At 43.3% G+C, this 19,689-nt stretch overlaps 1 protein-coding gene across 1 annotated transcript; it reads right to left on the reverse strand.

Annotated features, from left to right (window-relative positions):
* Nucleotides 1-768: 768 nt before the first annotated feature.
* znf148 (zinc finger protein 148) lies at nucleotides 769-9,183 on the reverse strand. The gene is made up of 7 exons (XM_079277538.1): nucleotides 9,060-9,183; nucleotides 6,527-6,921; nucleotides 5,096-5,221; nucleotides 4,874-4,997; nucleotides 4,616-4,699; nucleotides 4,401-4,519; nucleotides 769-4,320 (listed from the first exon to the last, which is right to left on the reverse strand). The coding sequence occupies exons 2-7, from the start codon at nucleotides 6,896-6,898 to the stop codon at nucleotides 2,695-2,697; spliced, it is 2,451 nt and encodes an 816-aa protein (XP_079133664.1). The 5' UTR covers nucleotides 6,899-6,921; nucleotides 9,060-9,183; the 3' UTR covers nucleotides 769-2,694.
* Between the last annotated feature and the right edge of the window lie 10,506 nt (nucleotides 9,184-19,689).

The raw sequence follows: 19,689 nt of genomic DNA on the forward strand, positions 1-19,689 counted from the left end.
ATACAAGGACACTTATGGCCAGGTTACTGACAATAGTTTATTAAAAAAAAAAAAAGGAAAGAATACCACAGTACTGCTGAGACAACTCATGAACCTCTCCCGTCAGTACTGCATTTGAAATTACTTAATTGAATTTAAAACGTCTCAATGAACAATTCATGGGATATAATTTACCCGAGCAGATGGACTCATCTGCACTGTGCTTTCAAACGGGTAGCTGGTAAAATACCTCAACCACAACACTTATGTTGCGTTATACTCCACCCAAAAGTCTTAACTGACATGACTTCAAGCCGACCACAGCTGTTGAGGTGAAATACTTGATAATAATAATGAAAAAGATCAATTTCAGGTTGAGTATTACTTTAAAACCAAATGAACGTTTTCTTGGGGTCTTGGGTTTATACAGTAAATCCCATCAGAATGCACAATCAACTGCATTAACTTACAAAAAAAAATAAAATAACCGATATTCACGTCATCAATGAAAATGTAAAAGTGTAAATTGTCTTCTGATAACAGAGGTGATGTATGTATATATATATATACATATATATATATATATATACATATATATATATATATATATACATATATATATATATATATATACATATATATACATATATATATACATATATATATATATATATATACATATATATACATATATATATACATATATATATACATATATATATACATATATATATACATATATATATATACATATATATATATACATATATATATATACATATATATATATATATACATATATATATATATATACATACATATACATACACACACACACAAACCCCAGAGAGTGAACTGGATTCATTGAGTGTAATAAATGCTGGGAAACTAATTCATGTGCCTTCCACCGTCTCTTGCACAAGCCCGGTCTCTCTGTCGACACAAAAGACCCAAGAGTTCTCCTCGGGACATAAAAAATATGTAACATATTTACAGCAGGATATCTTCTGTACATTCTAGTGGGAATGTTCGAGGAGGAGAAAAAAAATAAAGCATTTGATGATTAACGTGGGTGCTGTCTGTCCCTGATTGTCCGGAGAAGTGTAACAAGAGGGAGTTTAACATCCATTATCCAACCCAATTTGACGGCGCATATAAAAACAGTGTAGCACCTAAAACATGACACATACATGTTCACACGGTCCACAGCGCGATGAAGCCCAGATGAGACCTTACTTGAACGCATATTTTTTTTTTTTAACACGGCCTGGACAGATGTGGCAGATGTGCCGTTTCTGCTCAAAATTCAAAAAATAATAAAATACGATGAGGGCAAAATTAAATAACGCTCCGAGACTTCAACATATTACAGACTGAACAGATGGATAGCTTATGTGTTTGTTGTTATTGTGCAAGTGGAATTAGTAGCCTTGGAGCACTAACGAAGAAGAAAGTGAAATACACAAACAGGAATGAGTAAAGGAAAGCCTGGAATATAAAACAAGAAAAAGAAAAGAAAGAAAGAAAGGCACATTTGTAAAACTAATTAAAGTTGAAAAACCAAGTCTTTCATAATATAGCCTGAATAAAACTTTGAGTTTCAATCAATACAAGTGGGTCTAATCACATCGTTGTTTCCCCCAAAAACCTTCAAGGAAGAACAATCACAAGTACTAGAAAGCTGCAGTTACTGGAGCGACATCACGAGTGACGTCTGCAATTCTCAAATAACCCAAATCTGAGAGTACACACGACAGTCCCCGAAGTGAAAGGTTGTGCAAATTGTGCAAAAATTAAGCACAATCCTCGAAGGTAATTTCATTACAACTCACTTATACTGCTGAAGGCAAAAATAATAATGACTCTGCAACCATTACATGAATGCAGCTATTTGATACATAAACCCAAATTTGTATTTTCTGCCGACGCTGCACTGGAGTCACTAAAGAACGGGCCAAGAAATTCATCAACAAAAGGGAATACATTAAATTAATTCATTTAGAATTTTGGAGAAGTATTAAATCATTTTTTGGGCCATCACACCAACCAAATTAGGCCCAATCTGTACAAGGAAAATAGAGTAGATTCCATGTGAGAGGAATACAATCATTCCCTACAGATACCATGTGCACACGCTCATCTCAGGTGACCGTAAAGTGACTTAAAGTGAAGAATCCGTTATGATCTAATCATAGCAGACAATTTAACAGGAGCGACAACGCTGGAATAAGAGGAGTGGACTTAAATATAACCAGATAAACAGCCAGGGGAGGTAGCTACAGTAAGAGCAAAAAGGCATCTATATATATATAAATAGGGCCTGTGTTTCAAAAAGTGGAAATATTGCATTAATTGATCATTTTTGTGCAAGGCAAACTGATTGAGAAAACATTAACTTGTGTGGCAACGCTATGAGAGAATACGTCACGTTACCTTTGGTCGCTTAATCTCTCAACGTACATTCTGGGGCAAGAAATATATCCATGCACAGCTACAAGTGTTTGTTTTAGGGGGAATGCTAATTATGATGATATATATTTTCAGTATTTCCATTTTATGAAGTTGCGCTTAACGAAAGAATGAAATGAAATCACACGAAATGCTTTGAGAAAGAGCACATAGTCGCAATGGGACTTGTTTTTGGCAAAACAGGAAACATGAGATAAAGTGCCGCTGAAATTATTAACAGAAATTGATTTCCTCGCCCGCTCCCCTTCAGCCAAAGGTTTCACTGGATGAAACGTCCGGGGAGGAGTTCAGTTGAGACCTGGTCTCAGTGACTCGGACTGTGGGGAACTCCGAGAAGTCCGTGCTGTGTCCTCGGAGACTCAATTGTCCGTTGGCAACGGTAAACAGCGAGGAGGATCCAGATCTTGACGTCTGGAAATGAGATTTGAAGTTCTGATCGAAGGAGCTTATTTGAAATGTCTGCAGGATGCCTTGTGAAGAGTCTGTCTTTTTGGAGGGCGAGACCTGCTCCAGGAAGTCCTCCTCGGCCGGGGACACGGCGGAGGGAGGCGTGGCCTCGTCGCCTGAAAACGAAAACGAGTGCTGGGAGTCCCCGACCAGCAGTCCAAAGTTGGGTTTCTCTAAAGGGGACCTCAGCGGAGAGCTCATCCCTGATTTGAACCTGCTGGGGGAAGGAAACTGTTTCTCGGTGGAGAACAGAGGTTGTCCGGCCAAAGTGGGGTTTTCGGAGACCAGGCTGAGGCTCTGGCTGGTCAGGTAGCTGTCGTTCTGGCTGGTCCTCTCCAACGCCTGCTGGAGGAACTTGGAGTACTCTTGCAAGAGGCTGACCTTCTCGGTAGGCGGCTGAGCCTGGGCGCTGGAGGCTCCGAGACTCTCCACGGGGCTGCTGTCCGACACGTCGGAGGAGTTTATGGATATGCTCGACGTCACCTCGGTGTCGGCCACGCTGAACGAAATGTCCGACTGCCTGTTGGATTTGTTGGAGTAGTGATCCAACAGCGTCTGGAGAACCTCGTCCGGCAACACACTCTTGTCGTGCGTCGCTTTAATCTCCGCGCTGACGGGCTGCGGCTCCAGAATGGTGGCGGGGACGGTCTCGTCGATGACCGCCGACACCACGGTTGGCGTGACAGGCGGCTGAGAAGAAATGCTGCTCGCGTTCAGGCCGTAATCCCGACTGTTGTTGGCCATCGCGGCCTGAAGGTACCGCTTCTTTTTGAGAAACTGCATGGCGTCGTCGTAGTTTGTGCTGCTGGCTGCCGGCTTCGTCGGTCCTCCTTGAAGAGTTTCGACTGGCTCGAGGTCAGCGGTGCTCTCCCCTTCTAAAAGGCCCTGCTTGTCCACGATTTCAAAGGTGTACTGCGTGACCTTCGTAGTTTCCTCAAAGGAAGACAGAGTGGACAGGCAGGGAAGTGTTTGTTCACCGGGCTGCTTGAGACTCCTCTTGGGGACCTTCTTCAGGACTAGCTTGGGAGGAGTCGTGTCTTCTGACGACACGTCGCCCTCCTGGTGTGGAATAGCCGTTTCTTCGGGAAGATCCCCGGAGTACTCTGCGATCACGTACTCGTGTTTGACTTTGGAGGACACGGCGTAGAGAGCTAGACCTTCAAGTTTATTCTGTCCCTGCTCCTCCTTCTCCTCCGTCTCCAGCACAGTGACAACGGTGTGCCCGTCAGAAGCTCCTGAACTCTTGTCTGCACACTTCTGCCGCTTTTTCTTGGGCAGTGAACACTCTTTGGCAAGAAACGGGAGGCCCAAAGAATCTGCTTCACGCAAAGGCCCAACTTTACCCGCTGCCTTGTTGGTCTGTCTCTCTCTGTTCTCGTGACACATTCGCCTGTGCTTTAAAACCCGGTCTGTTCTGGAGAAGTACTGTGGACAGAAGACAAACACATGAGCGCCAATTCAGATTGTATTCTAATATCCGATTCACCACCGTAGTCCACGCGTACCTGGTGACAGTAGTCACATTGGTACGGCTTCTCTCCGCTGTGAGTCCTCTTGTGTCTCTCCATGTGGTACTTCTGGATGAACCTCATCCCACACTCATCACAGCGAAAAGGCTTCTCACCTGAACAACAAAAAGGAAGAGAGGAAAAGACTCACTTTAGAGTGAAACTGAAACAAAATAAAAGTGCGAACCAATTTGCATTTATTCTCCACTCACCAGTGTGGATCTTCTCATGTCTCTGGAGGAGATATTTCTGAATGAAGCGCATATCACACTGGCTGCACTGGAATGGTTTCTCACCTGGAAAGTAAATAGCATAGTCAGCATATAAATGACATATAAATACTGTATTTCATATGATACTGTTTAATTTAGCATTGCCCTTCTTTTCATCCACCGTCAAGACATGATATCTAATTCCAAAGCAACAAATGAATACGACGGCATTTCAAAAGATGAGTAAGTAATTCATACCGGTGTGAATGAAGACGTGCCTCTGTAGATGGTAGTTGGTTCTGAAGGCAGCATTGCAGTGAACACAGACGTGACACTTGGGGTTCTGTAAGCCCAATGAGTCGTCGTCATTGATGTTGAGAATCTGCACCAGCAAAGGGAACAAAGACACATTGGTGTTTGATTCATCCTTACAGTTGTACAGATCAGAACATGATTTCTGAGATCAAAATGAACTTGCACCTTTGCTGGTGAACGCTGCTTCCTCTTTTTCTTCTTGGGACAAAGAATCAGGTCCTTCACTGCTTTTTTGTCCTTCTTTATCTGGACCGGGTTCTCAGACGGCTTCAGTTCTTGCTTGATGCTCAACTGTAAAAGATAGGAAAGACATTTAATACGGCACATGGCCTACTCTAGAGCCCACTCACGCATCCGGAACGTATCAGGGTCAGGCCGTTGCAGTAGGGCAAGTAAGAGGAAAATCAACCAATGTGAGGGAACCTCTTCTCCTCTACAATCTAAAGGTGATAGATACGAGATTGGGAGCATTTCTGTCGCCTCTAAACGGCTCTCAACATGGCGACGGTTGAGCAAGGGGGCTCGCAGCTAACGGTGCTAACAGTGCAAACAACGGCAACAGCGCTGACGGAGCCAACAGTGTTCTCCTGAAGGGGAACAGGAGGCTGGGTGCTACCCTCCCCATGGCGCTGTCAGCTGTAGCCGCCGTATGAGCGCAGAGCGACGGTCGTGAGCTTAACCGGTGGAGCGCGCTCACGTGCACTAACAAACTAAAAGCACATGCGGCCGGCCCAGCTATGTCAACGATGCAAGGAGAAGCGGCGACTTTATTCTCTGCTCATGTGTTTACATAGTTAATAGTTGTTTGCTGCTATATGAACGCTCTAAATATCCAATTTAGCGCCTTTTAGAGGACAGCTGATGTGGTTCTAGCATCCTCTGCTCTGAGGGTGACCGATGATGTTGCCATGTTCCAAGATTCAACAGATCATTTGGTGAGTACAATGTGTTTCTTACTGACAGAGATAACGGACAAAACTATGTAAATAACGTCAAAGTTGTAATAAACAGGAATTACGCCGCCCTAAGCCTGACTCTGTGGAGCGCTTTGGTTTATCCCCGATGTTTACACTCACAGTAATTCACATGCACGGTCTCGTTATTCTTTTGTAATGCAAAATATTTAAAAAGCGCAAACATTTCAGCTAACGCCTTTATCTCTGTGAAGGCTCCTGACCTTTTTTTTTTTTTTACTCCAAGTGCAAACCAGGTACACAAAGGGAGAGAGGTGATCCCTCTCAACAACATCATATCCTTCATGTTTAAGGAGGATATTTTCAGTGATGTACTGTGTAGGAGGAAGAGGGGGAGGGGGGGGGCAAGCTTTCCACATCTAATATTTGTGTTGTACACTTCATATCACTGTCCTTAAAATGTTTCTTTGGCACTATTTTGCAAAGCATCTCTAAACCAGCTCATGAGTGTACAGCAGTAAATATGTTGCATATATGCCGGTAGTGTTGAGGGAACAGATGTCTCATCACAAACATTGCATGGGATGACATGAATAAGTCTCACTCTAATGACATGGACACCATAAGTACAGTATCCACACAATTATCTTATTAATGCACTTCTTAACTGGCATGAACTCACTGGCATATGAAGCAAGCAGGGCAACTTATTGGTGAGTTTTAGGGGGAAATGCACTCCCACCTCGCCTCCTCCCTCCTCCTCTTCTCCTCTACCATTCTTTGTCATCTCCTCCTGCATCATCAGCTGCTCTGGAGGGACCAGGTCATGTGTGACCAGTGAGCTCCCGGTCAAGTCCTCGTCTTCATCGTCGTCGTCATCATCATCATCATCCTCGGCCAACAGAGGGTGGTTTGCTAGTGACCGTTCCCCCAGTGTCATCACCACCAGTCCTCCTCCTCCTCCTCCACTGCCGAGTCCAACTCTCCCTGCTCCGTCTATTCCTCCGCTGCTGCATTTCAGCAGCATGCCCTCCAACTTGTCCTCAGTGTTCATCTTACATAGAGTAGTTCTTAGGTCTGTAAAACAAAAAGAAATAGACGGATGACTGGACAACGGTGGCAAGCTAAACACCAAACATACTCACTGCAAGTTTGTTTTGTTTACTGGACGTCATGAGGAAGGAGGATGTGAAATCACATACAAGTGAAGCAACAAAAACAACTTGAGTCCAAAACATTTTTCCATCGTGACTCTTGATGTGAAGATAGCAAAGTGACTAACTAGGGCGGTAAGCTAACACATCCAAGTTACCCATAAGCTTGTGACTTCCTTAATTAAAATAGGGATGGTGACTTATTATTGTAATGTGCAATGGTTACTTATTATTATGTGCAATGGTTACGTATTATTGTAATGTGCAATGGTTACTTATCATTATGTGCAATGGTTACGTATTATTGTAATGTGCAATGGTTACGTATTATTGTAACGTGCAATGGTTACGTATTATTGTAACGTCCAATGGTTACGTATTATTGTAACGTGCAATGGTTACGTATTATTGTAACGTGCAATGGTTACTTATTATTGTAATGTGCAATGGTTACTTATTATTCTAATGTGATATGGTTACTTATTATTCTAATGTGCAATGGTTACTTATTATTCTTGGTTAGGATGAGTTTCCTCAACCCTGTGTAGGTGGTCTTTAAGATACTGTTGCTATAAATGTGATGTATATTCTCGTCTCAGCAAGCTGCATTCAACTATATATTACACGTAATACCACATATAGGGCTATGTGACTTTCTATCTTCCAAAACATTAAGTTTTGATCCACCTCAATTGCACAAAATATCACTCTTCAGTCAAGTGTCAACTTTTGTACCTGGGTCAGCTGTTGTTTCTGTGATCTCATCTGAACGTTACAAGATGTACTATGCAGTGTAAAGTGATAGCAAGCACCGTGGAACAGCTCAAAAGGGTTCAAAATGAATTGAAATAATGGTTTTCTAAGTTTGTAACGGTTAACGTTAATGTACTTTACTTAGGACTTAGATTTAAAAAAAAAAAATATATATATATATATATCTTTCTTTCAAATTTCAACGTTGACAACCTGATATTGTCGGAACCGAAATAGTGTCGTTAGTTCGAAAATCAGCTGTACATTTCGTTGCTGCAACATAACACTGGGGTTGCCCTTACTTGGAGTTACATTCAGCAAGAACGTAATTAGTTAACTGGCAATCACTTGATCTTAAAACGGCAACGCTAACGTTAGCTAACGTAGCACTTGTGGACCTTTTGATAACACGTAACGTTAGCTGATATATAGACCTTCCACAGGAGACTGTAATAAATAAGTATCTGTCTTACACACAGACCAACCACCACTGAGTCCCATATGTAAACACACTCACTGTGTCACTTAGGTTAAGTGGGTTAACGTTAAGTCTGTTGCTAGCCAGCTAGCTAGCCGCGCTTGCCAATGCTGCTACATCAGATTTAGCTTAAAGTAGTTCGTAAAAGTGCTGAGGAAACGAAGGAAGAGAAGCGGAAGTGCCTTAAAAAATAAAGCTCGTTCACCACTTGACACTGAACGCACTGCGGACAATCTGAATCCACTTTAAAGTCTACATAATAATACAAGTTGTTCATAGAAACATGCGGATACTACCGCTATAATTGTGCGATGTATAAATAAAATTCGTTGTCATACCTGCCTTGTATGATAAAACATGAACAAGCGCATCACTAAATGCTTTACTCTGAAGGCCGTGACCGGAAGTTCCATTTACGTGCATCCGCGTGACAGACGACTACGGCCTGTTTGCAGCTAGTTGGCTAGCTGCTAGCAACTTGCTGCACATATTGCTCCGTCTATGTTTTTGTTGTGTACAGTTGACACCGCACCCGCATAACATTACACGTGCAGCATTCAATAATGCACTCTAGCTCGCACCAAACGACATACATGGCACAAAACACAACTTTCATTTGCACATTTCGCCAAACTTGTCAGCGGGGGCTACTTCGGTTTTGGCGCTAGCGCCTCAAGCTTCCTCGGCCACTCCGCTCAATAGGCCGCAATGTTATTGACGGCTAGTGAAGCTAACGTTTAGCTAGCCTGCTACGAAGACAAACAAGAACATACGTCTCAATGGTGCACAACTGATATGTCAACTGTTAAAGCTGCATTGTTTCTTCTTACCTGCTGTGCGTCTTAAAGCCGTTTAGCTGTCATGATTGTTATGCAAGACTACAGTGTAACGATGGTGTGCGGAATAGTCAAATACACCATCACATTTCACGAGGGCTTGGATTCTTTCTTTTTTCTTTTCTTTTTTTTTTTACATTTGTCGCCATCTAGTGGTGAACATCGGTTGGCGAGGAACAGTGCGCTCCTGATCGCTACTGCTGATCATGTTCCCATACGCTTTAGTTTGGCGACCTACTTCTATCGGCTAAAAATGGTCTTCAATAATAATGTCTTAATGCAATTGTTGGTCTTTTTTATCATATTATGTTTGCCTCTTTGAAATAGGCTACTCACTCAAAAACATAACGTATTAGATGGGATTAGTTATTTTTGAAAGGTGGCGTTATAAGGCAACAATACATAAGTAGCAACCTTATAAGGATTATTGTATGCAAATTAGCAGTTAATCAAGTGCAACCGTGTTCAATGCAATAACCATCTGGATTCATCTATTTATCCTTCGACTTTGACACAAAAAAAGGATGTTGAGGGTCGTGATAAAATGATAGCCTGTCATGCCAAACCACACATTAAAAAACACACACACACACACTTCACCGTGAGGAATACTAATCAACCTGTTCACCGTCAAGTGCAGTTGGTTGGCGCACAACTTCTCAATTCTGTGTCTAGAAATGTCTCTGCTGGATTTAATCCAACAAACCTCCACCTGCTGAATAGTATCGGGTTTTTTTGCAACGTTCTATGAACAGACCACGACAGTTATCACTCCGGTCTCCCCCTGTCTCTGTCTCTTCTGACGTGCGACATGCATCCGGAGTGAGTGTATCTGGTTACAGACAGCCCACGCCTGCACCGCTTCGAGCAAGGGAAGCCCCCACGCGTTGCGCGCCTGGATCGCCGGTAGAAATTCGCCTCGCGGAGTGCGTGTGCATGTGCGTGAGGCTCTAGATGTGTGTGTTCGCGCACGACAAATCCCCTGGCTCCGTCTTCAACAGTTGCTACCGGAGCGGCGGAGAGGAGAGGTGGAGAGCGAGAGAGATAGCAGACTGAGGACGGACGGACGGACGCGGAGCCCCACGCCGCTCTGCCCGGCTCTGCTCCTGACATGCAGTCGTTCATCTCTCCGGTGACCAAGGCCATCCTAGTAGCGCTCTTCATCTTCGCCATACTCCTCATCCTCTATGTGATCCTTTGGTACATTTGCAGGGACGTGGACTGCGACCACGGTATTTGAGGATTCCAAACGGGAATAACGGGAATTTCACAATGGGGCGCACAGTGGAGCCCGCAGAGCTCAGGGTCATCCCGTAAGTCTGCTGTCTTCCTTTTTGTCTTGTTTTTCTTGTTGTGCCTGTTTAGGTTGTCTGTGAATGCATGCGCGCGTGTATGTGTACACGCGCGCTTTCCTGTCGTGCGTAATGTTAAATGCGCTCTGGTTAGAAGGCAGGTGATGACCGAAGTGCGTCTCACTGGCACCCGGTATCCCAAACCATGAATGAGCAGAGCCCCAAATGTCTTTAACTTGACAGCGATCATCTATCAATGGCCCACCGGCTTATGTGTTACAGTCCCGCTGTCGTAACTGACAGTGAATTCTCAAAGGTGATACAATGTCATCAAGAGGATATCGAACTGGTGTCGAACAGTAGACGGTGCGGGCGCGCGTGTGTGGGCTCTCAATTAATCAAGTAGGAAGATCGCCGGTGACATTGCGGTAAACAGCGTGTGTGTCCCTTAAGGTCAAGACCATATGTTTACATCAGGTTGCCAATATTGTTTTGTCCCCCCCCCCCCCCCCCCCCCCCCCCCCTCACTCTCTGCCGCCTTCGGTATATCTGCAGCATTAGTTCACGTTCAGATCATCTTAGTCTCTGAGGATGCTCCCACATTGGGATTTTACATCCAACGAGATAACGGGATTATATTGGCTCTTGTGCGTCTTATTCCTAATCGCTTTTGCGCCATGCTTTTGGCTCCTTATCATGAATACGGCGCTAATGCTTTTACGCATGGTGCATTTAGATTCCCCATGACATCAGTGAGCTTGGTTAGAATGCTTTGTCCGATCTTAGTTTGGAAGATGCTCTGACATGTAGGCTATACTCTCTCTCACACACACACACACACACACACACAGCCACACACTGCTCACGCTTAATGAAGGACTTCTCAATATTGCCGGCACGTTGGCCCCCAATGCATAGATGCTGTGACATGGTCCACAGATCTATTAAACATGTGAGATATGATAAGGTGCCATCTTTCATCAGGGTCTCAAAGCATTTTGTTTTCATCCCCAGCGACACAGAACCAGAGAAATGAACACATTTGGCACATTCTAAAGTGGATAATGTGAAGGACAAACCAAGGACATGTTGCTTTGTAAATGTTTTTTGTGACAGGCGGATGCATAACAACACCCCGTTTTTTGATGTCTTAATTTGCATGAAAGAGTTTCTTAGGTTCATGTGAATCTTTATAAATTACATTTACGTTACATCTTGATGTAACACGAGGATGGCCTTTTTACATGGACAACGCGTGACTCGATCCCTTATGAAATATTGCAGATTGTTGAATGATATTTGCTGACTGCAGCTCACACTGTAGTTTAGCCACATGTTTATGGAGCACCACATCCCTATTTAACCACCTCAAACACCCCCAGAGGATTTAAAGAGCAGAGCATCTCCCCTCACGCACAGAGAAAGTGCAAATTTAGGCTTACATTTTTTTTTTTTACTTTCTTATTTTGAGCTACGGGCACCATAATATTAAAAAATCCATAAGTAGCCTGGATACAGCCATAAGGAACCCCCGCTGCCTCCTAAACTGTTGTGTGTTTCTCCCACGGAGAAGAGGAGAGAGTCTGGTGGGATGGCGGATGCCCTCTTTGACCGGACTACAAAATGATTGCTGTCAGCATGAGGACGCAAGCAGCCTGTATCGCTCCTCAAAACACCCCCGCCACACAGACACACACGCATATAGACTGTAAATGACAGTCCCGACCAGCCCCCCAGTAATGACATAGAGCGTGAGAGAAAGACAGCAAAAAGGTATTTGATAACTGTCTCAACTGTGTCTCTGTCTGTTTAAACCGGTGCCCTGGATTGTCTGTATGTTGTGTTAAGATGGAAAGAAGGGGAAAAGCTGTGTTTGAGCGACTGTGTATGTTTGTGCAGTTTGTTGAAGAAGAAAGGCGGTGTGTGTGTGTGTGTGTGTGTGTGTGTGTGTGTGTGTGTGCGTGCCAGCGTGGGAGGGGGTTAAACACTGACATGCTCCAGAATGACAGATGAAAAAAAAGAAGTGGAGCAGGGAAGGCTCAGAGGGAGTCAGCAGGGGTCCTTTCAGAATGCTTGAACGTGAATACACCTTGCGATTGAAGTCATGAAATATGTAGGGACAAAAGTAAAGTATTGAAGCCTGAGGCTGTGGAGAGGGGATTTGCTATCATATTCTCTCCTCACAATGTTCATAAACTGCATATGACAAAGTGTGTGTGTATGAATGTGTGTGTGGGTGTGTGTGTGTTTCCATCAGCGTTTCATTATCACAAATCATTTATGATGGTCTGATAAACTAGACCCTCATGATGATACATTCTACAGTCCCATACAATACTGCCTTCATAAACATAGATATGATCAAAGAAGTTTCACATCTTCAAACTATGAATGTGACTATAACGGTCAGGATTTTCATTCGGGTTGCTGAGAGGTGTTAACGGTCTGAGCACTACAATGCAATAATGCTTTTCTTTGGCATTCACTCTGACTAACTCATAGCTTTGTAATATTTCTATTTTCAATATATGACCATCAAGTATTAAACAGCTGCAAACTTAATTTAGACTACAAATGTTCATTATTGGTCCACAACAAGAACAAATATCTAGCTATTCAATACGTCTCGATACTGAATTAATGAAAATATCATAACAATCTGAAAATGTAACCTTAAAGTGGCAACGCTTTATGTTTCCCACATTAAAGACTTTTCTTGGTTGGAGGTCGGAGGTCAGAATAGTCTGGAGCTGGAGGGTCAGGGTTTTGCTCGAGGACACTTCAGTAGGAGTGGACGCTCGATGGCAAAGGGACTTGAACATGGCTCGCTGAGTAATGGTCTCTGAGCTGAATGTAACATGTGCTATTCAAACAGCGTTGAATAACAGTTAAACAATGTTGAAATGTTCATTGGACTCCCAGTAGGCTGCATTTCCTTGAAGGATATTCTGCTTTTCACAAGGCAACGCTCATACTAATCAAGATTTGACATTGGAATTTACCGGCAGTAACCCTCATCTTTGCCTGATTTGAATAATGTAATGGTTATTTTAGCCATTTAAATGACCTGTTTTAGACAGTTAAAATATACGATAATGAGCAGTAATTATCTTATAATATAATATTTTAAATGTTTTAAATTTGTTTCAAAGTTGTTTAAATATTTTGCAAAGTGAAGTACAATAAATTAAAGATGGCCACATCATTGATATTGTCATTGTGTTCAGTTTTTGTGTATATTTCTGTGTCGAAGACCCTCAAATGACTAAATTCATTCTCCTGAACCCGAATCCTAACCTCAGAGCTGTGTGATCCTTGTGTGAACAGGTTAACTCAAGAAACATGTTCTGAGTGTAACGGAATTTACTTACGCCACGTATTCAGAAGCAGATTCAAAGTTCTTAACATTTGCTCTCATCAACATAACAAATTCAGATTGTCCAGCCTTTCACTCCTCAGTGCTCGCGACTTGCTTGAGTCCCAACGATGAATCGTCTCAATTTCGCACTTGTTGTGTTTTTTGGATCTCGTCCTCCCTCTAATTTATTCACTTCCATCAGGGCTACATGCCTGGGGCGTCCTGTTGCACTTACGCCCCCTTGTCTCTCTCCTTTCCTTTCCTATCAGCTCTCTAGCGTACTCTCATGAAGGCAAACAATTCCCCAAAACACTTAAATAAGCTGTACACCACAAAACTGAGTCCTCAATCGGCGCCTTTAAGGATTGAAGCCTGGTCAAGATGACCCAACGTCACACTAAGGCCCTCATTGTGAAGGTCTGAAACTCAAATTGGCTGTCAAAAAGATGGAAGCAAAACACGCATACACCCACACACACACACACCTCAAAGCCATAAAAATAGATAGTGAGTGACTCAGCCGTTATGTAAAGTCCATCTCTGATAAGGGCCGCCTGGGGCTGTTTATGTCAGTTTAGGCTGACGGCACTGGAGCTGAGGTGACATGCGTCTGCTGTGTCCAAGTTTCAATTCGCACTCACACACGTTCACACGAACACACACGCACTTTCCTTTCCCCATATGTGTGCAAGCCTCTCGCCCTCTCACTCTTCCTTCCTTTTTCCTCCTCTAAGCCGACATTCCCCAGTGTGTGTCCCCCGATGGACGAAGATGTGATACAGTCAGCGTAATGCACTCCCTCCAGCCCAAACAGCGTTCATTATTAGCATGCAGCGCAGACTGGGAGGGAAGCACCACGTCAGACATGAATTACATCAGCCGTCCCTCTGGCTGGGTGGACAGTTCAATCAATACTGGTAAACATGAGCAACTTGAATCTATAGCGCTAGACTGATGCATTAGCTTGCTGTTGTCTTCAATTGACATCAGATCTGGTGCTGTCTATATCAACCATCAAACAGATGCGATGCAGTGTGTTTGATTATATATGTATCACCTGCACTGGTTTCCTATGGGTAAACCCTAACTTGTATTCATTATATTGAGCAGTTTTAATCATCTTTCATGCAAATATGTCACCCCCCCCCCCCTGTTATTAACCTGGGCTTTTCCATCCTCACTTGAATGGAATTCATGGGGAAACACTACAGCGTGTTTTTGAATAATAGGGAAGGCTCCAGTTTGAAAAGGATCACATTTAAATATCTACATTTAGCCAAAAGTGTTTTTTGCCACCCAATAACTCACACTGGTCCTGCACTCATCTGTTGTGGCTTAAAGTGGGCGAAGGCGATATTAGTGGAGACTTGCTGTAATGATATTTCTGTCATGCCATGAATAATCAGAGGCTTTATCACGTTCATATGGGTGATATCTGATTCAATTTTCTTTGACACAATAACACTCCCAAACCAAAATGTGTGTTTATACAACCGCATGAGTTGAGGCATCGGTGTTGTCGGGTATGTGACGGGCTTGAAGCCAACAAAGCAAACCACAGACAGACACACACACACACACACACACACACACACACACACACACACACACACACACACACACACACACACACACACACACACACCACTTTAAAGTCTCGCTGTGTACACACACAGCCCTGGAGTAAGAGACAAAAAGCAGGTCGCGATAGAAGGTGAGAGAGCAAGAGACGGAAGAGTCTCCTCTCATTCCAGACAACAGGTCTCAGCCGGAAGCAGAGGCCCACACACTGACTCACACGCTGTTAAATTGAATGTGTTAAATACCGTGTGACTATGTTTGTGTGTGTGTTGCAGAGTTAATGACAGACGTAATTGGTGCAAGCAAATATCCCCCCCCCCCACTGCTCCTCATTCCACATCTACTAATGGAAAGCCATCCACTCCCTGAAGAGGGGAAATAGTGTTGGGATGTATTTGATGAACATGAGCGTGCACACACACACGCACGCCCCCTTCCCCCCCCCCCCCCCATATACACACACACACGCACGCCCCCTCCCCCCCCCATATGCATACACCCATGCACTGTTTGGGTTGCTGAGATATGGAGCAGAAGCTGCAATGCAACAATAATAACTCATACTTATGTGTTTCAATTTTCAATCCTTCAAGCTCAGATTAATGTAGCGACAAATGCCTGAGACCTCCATCAATACTTGGTCCATAACAAGAACATATATCTAGCTAATAACAACTTTAAAAATATCATACACATGCCAAATGGAAAACTTTATTGATCTACAGTAAACATTTGGAAATGTAACCTGAAAGTTGCAGTATTTAGAATGGATGCTCATTAAACTTTTCCTATATTAACAACATCGTTTCTGGATTCACACACATGTAGGCACAGATTTGTGTTCCCACAAAATGAATAAATAGCGCACACAACTTGCATGCATGATGCTGAAGTTACTGCACAAGAATTCATCTAAAGCCAGATCGAGATGTTAAACTAAGAATCAGTTCAGCCTTGCCGTATTGATGCTTGAACTATCCATAATGTATAACTCATGCCGTTGCCTTTGTTCTGGTTTTAAACGAGGTTCTACATCAATGAAAGGAAGCATGACTCTGCATCCGCATGGTTCATTTCGTCCCTCAAATGTTGTTACTCAGGTGTTTGAGATTGGAAAATTGAAAAGCAAAGACCACGTAAGAGGTGCGCTCAGTAGAGTGCGCATGTCTGGCAGGTGTGTCTTCAAAGGACCACAGCTGTAGTGTGTGATTGAATGAGCACAACCAACAATTGGCTGGAATCTTGTCACTATACTGGGCTGTAAGTCATCGTAAAACCCACTTAATTCAAACCCAATGAATTGAGAGCAGCTGAGTTGTGGAGAGGTTCAGCAGTGTGTGTGTGTACTGATAGTTCAGTTAGCTGCTAGCGGTTAGCCAAACACATCATCCAAAACCACAAAAGTGAGCCACAGAGCAGCGGCGACAGGTACTCAACATACTGTGCAGTTTGCTGCAGCAGAACGCAAGATTAGTTGTTGACAGACACAGAGTTGCACACTCACTCACTCAAATGCCTGTAAGTAAAAAAAGAGGGACACGAGTCCCAGACCGGATGTGAATCCAGCATGCTGTCTGTGTGCAATCGCCCACTGCAAACACATGCAGAAATCTCAGGTTTCACTTTCATGTTTACAAGCTGGCCTTTGGCTTGTCTCCCCATGGAAAGCCGGTGGCGGCTGCAGCTGAGCCGACACAACAATTACTAAATCTGTCCACGTACAGTCCACTGCCTTTTCCGAACCCCGAATCCTCCAGGGGTACACATCCAGTCATCTGTGGAGGGCGAATGCCTTGTGACTTGCTTCCCCTGAGGTTTCTTCTATTTCTTTTCTTACTCACGATCTAAGTGTTCATGTTTGTTTTTTGAGCGCAGTTTGAGTCCATAAAGCCCTTTGAGACACTGTATGTGATGCTGGTGAGCAGTATGCAGATAATCTTGACTTCCTGTGAATAGGGAGTAAAAGTACTCATCGTGTTATCATCTTTGGCTGTGGCTCAGAAGGCAGAGCGGGTTGTCCCTTAATCACAAGGTTGGCTGGCTGGCTCCACATGTCAAAGTGTCCTCGAGCGAGACAAGGAACCCCAAATTCTTTTATACCACATGCTCCTAATGCTTAGGATGGGGCTAAATGCAGTGCTCGAATTGCATGTATGTATGTACGCATGTATGTGACAATATAAATCAAATTTAAGTTAGATGAGAAAATCAATATACTCTCGTGTTTGTATGATAAATGGAGCCAGCAGGTGATTTGCTTAGCTTAGTATGAGGGCTAAAAGGAGGGGGAGACAAAAAAATCAGCCATTTAGCTTCTTTAAGCATGTTTTCATCTTCTTCATACGCACAGATAAACACCTGCTGCTATTTATAGACACACACACACACACACACACACACACACACACACACACACACACACACACACACACACACACACAAAGACAGAGAGACCCTTGTGCTTCAGGCTGCAAAATAAGGCATTCCCCATGGGTTTGTCTTACATGATACTTGCTGTCTCATTAGAGGCTGGACACTGTGAGTCCTGCAGCTCTGGCTCAGTCTCTGAGCTTTGAGTCCATCCTTGATTGTCTGCCTCTCAGACGGAAGAGACTTCTCAGGGAAAGCTCTCAAAGAAGCAGCTCCAACTGCGAGGAAAAGACAGCAGCAATTCATTCAAGCTGTTGCACTTTGGCGCCAAAATTGGCCATGACACAACCGGAAAATCCCCTTTCTTCACAATATGACACTTCACCTGCCATCACCTCGGGGTGGCAGTTGTAACAAAAAAAAGCAAACATGGGGTAAAATATTAGGGAACAGCTTGTCCTATTTTTTAAATGTCAGTGGCATTTTCTGGTAGAAATATCCAAGTTTCCCTACCTCCCCGTCTCACCAGGTATAAATCTATGTGAAACATGAAATAAAGAATAGATTTGAACTGGCTCCCGAGATCCCATAGTGCTATTGTCAGCTTGGATTTACAAAATAAGACAAGTTGGGCTTTGCAGCCAGCCAGTGGCTGTCATATAAGACTGTTGGTTGGAGCTATTTTGATGCTGTTCGCATGGTATTTACATCACGCACCCTCCTGTCATGTCCTGTTCGCAGCATGTCTCTCGTGTGTGTATGCGCACATCTTTATTTGTGTGTGTCTATGTGTGTGAAGGGCTGTCTCCCTGATGTCCCATCATCCCATCGGCATGCGCGAGATGCGATTTCCTTTTAAACAATAGCAGGCCAGCTCGCCTCGCTGAGCAACGCCTGCACAATTCAAATACGCACACAGCCTCCTACCCTCTGCCTCCATCAGCGCAGTGATGAGTCAGTCTCTTTATGTTGCTGCTCATTTAACTGCCTTCTAAGCGTACTTTAATAACTGGGGCCAACTGCTTGTCAGTGCTGCTGTTTTATCCTGACCGTAACTATCGGCCAGTGGGCAAGACACAAACCAATACTAATGATTTCCCTGCCAAAAGAAAAAGGGATGTCACTGTGAATGCCACAGACCTGTCTTTAGCTGGCATGAGTATAATTTCGTTGAAAAGGAAGACATGGAGAGTTTGCTTGGCCTACTTTGAGTGCCAGTGATCATGCAGCTGATTCCTTCCCTGCTAAACACAATCCAGCACAGCAGTAGGCTGTCTGTTCAGATTTGTGTTGTATAAACTAGAACATAGCTACTATATTATGCTTCTTTTTTTCAGATCCCTGACTAAAGTAAAATTACCATTTAAAAATATTAAATTACAAGTTGAAGTCCAAAATTAAAAACCCTGATTAAGTGAAAGTACAGAAGTATTATCAGCATTAATGATGCATTAATGTGCATGCAGCATTTTACTGTCATAGCCGGTCATGGTGGGTCTAGTTTGAAATACTTTATAGTTCGGTGTTTAGTCTTTGCTCTTTGATATTTAGTCGCTGGTAATAAACAATACAGGTACATAGAACCTGTTTCAATTTAAATCTGCACATATATTGATGCTAAGCTTCCAATTTATTTTACCAATGATTTCCTTTATTCTCATATAACTGTATGTTCTTTGAACCTTTAGCGAGCCATTTGGAAATGGATTAGCTACGTGTTGGAAACCCCTGGTGTAAATTCATTGATTACCATTAATCAATTTTCACTCCCACACAGGTCTCACCACTTGAAATGACTTAATGATGGCCCTTAGCATTTTAACATTGTGCTATGGGAAGGTGACTCAGGGCAGCAGGTGTCCTTTCATGTTATTTCCAAGAGTTCGAAATAAACATGCATTCAACTTGAAAAGGTTAAATGACAACTTTTCTCTTTTAATTAAGTCCTATCTGACTAATTACCACATTAGCACAGCCTCTAATAAGACTTGTGTGATGGACTCAAGTCATCCCAGGAGAGACA

This window comes from Melanostigma gelatinosum (genome assembly GCF_949748355.1).
Source record: "Melanostigma gelatinosum genome assembly, chromosome: 10".
NCBI lineage: Eukaryota > Metazoa > Chordata > Actinopteri > Perciformes > Zoarcidae > Melanostigma > Melanostigma gelatinosum.

What these genes read in the sequence shown, in the direction of transcription:
- znf148 (XM_079277538.1), bottom strand. Translation starts at nt 6,898, where the DNA reads ATGAACACTGAGGACAAGTTGGAGGGCATGCTGCTGAAATGCAGCAGC. An exon ending in CCTGCTTGCTTCATATGCCA is followed by an intron (nt 5,222 to 6,526) that starts GTGAGTTCATGC and finishes TATCTTTTACAG; the next exon opens with TTGAGCATCAAGCAAGAACT. An exon ending in AATGTGACTACTGTCACCAG is followed by an intron (nt 4,321 to 4,400) that starts GTACGCGTGGAC and finishes TTCTGTCCACAG; the next exon opens with TACTTCTCCAGAACAGACCG.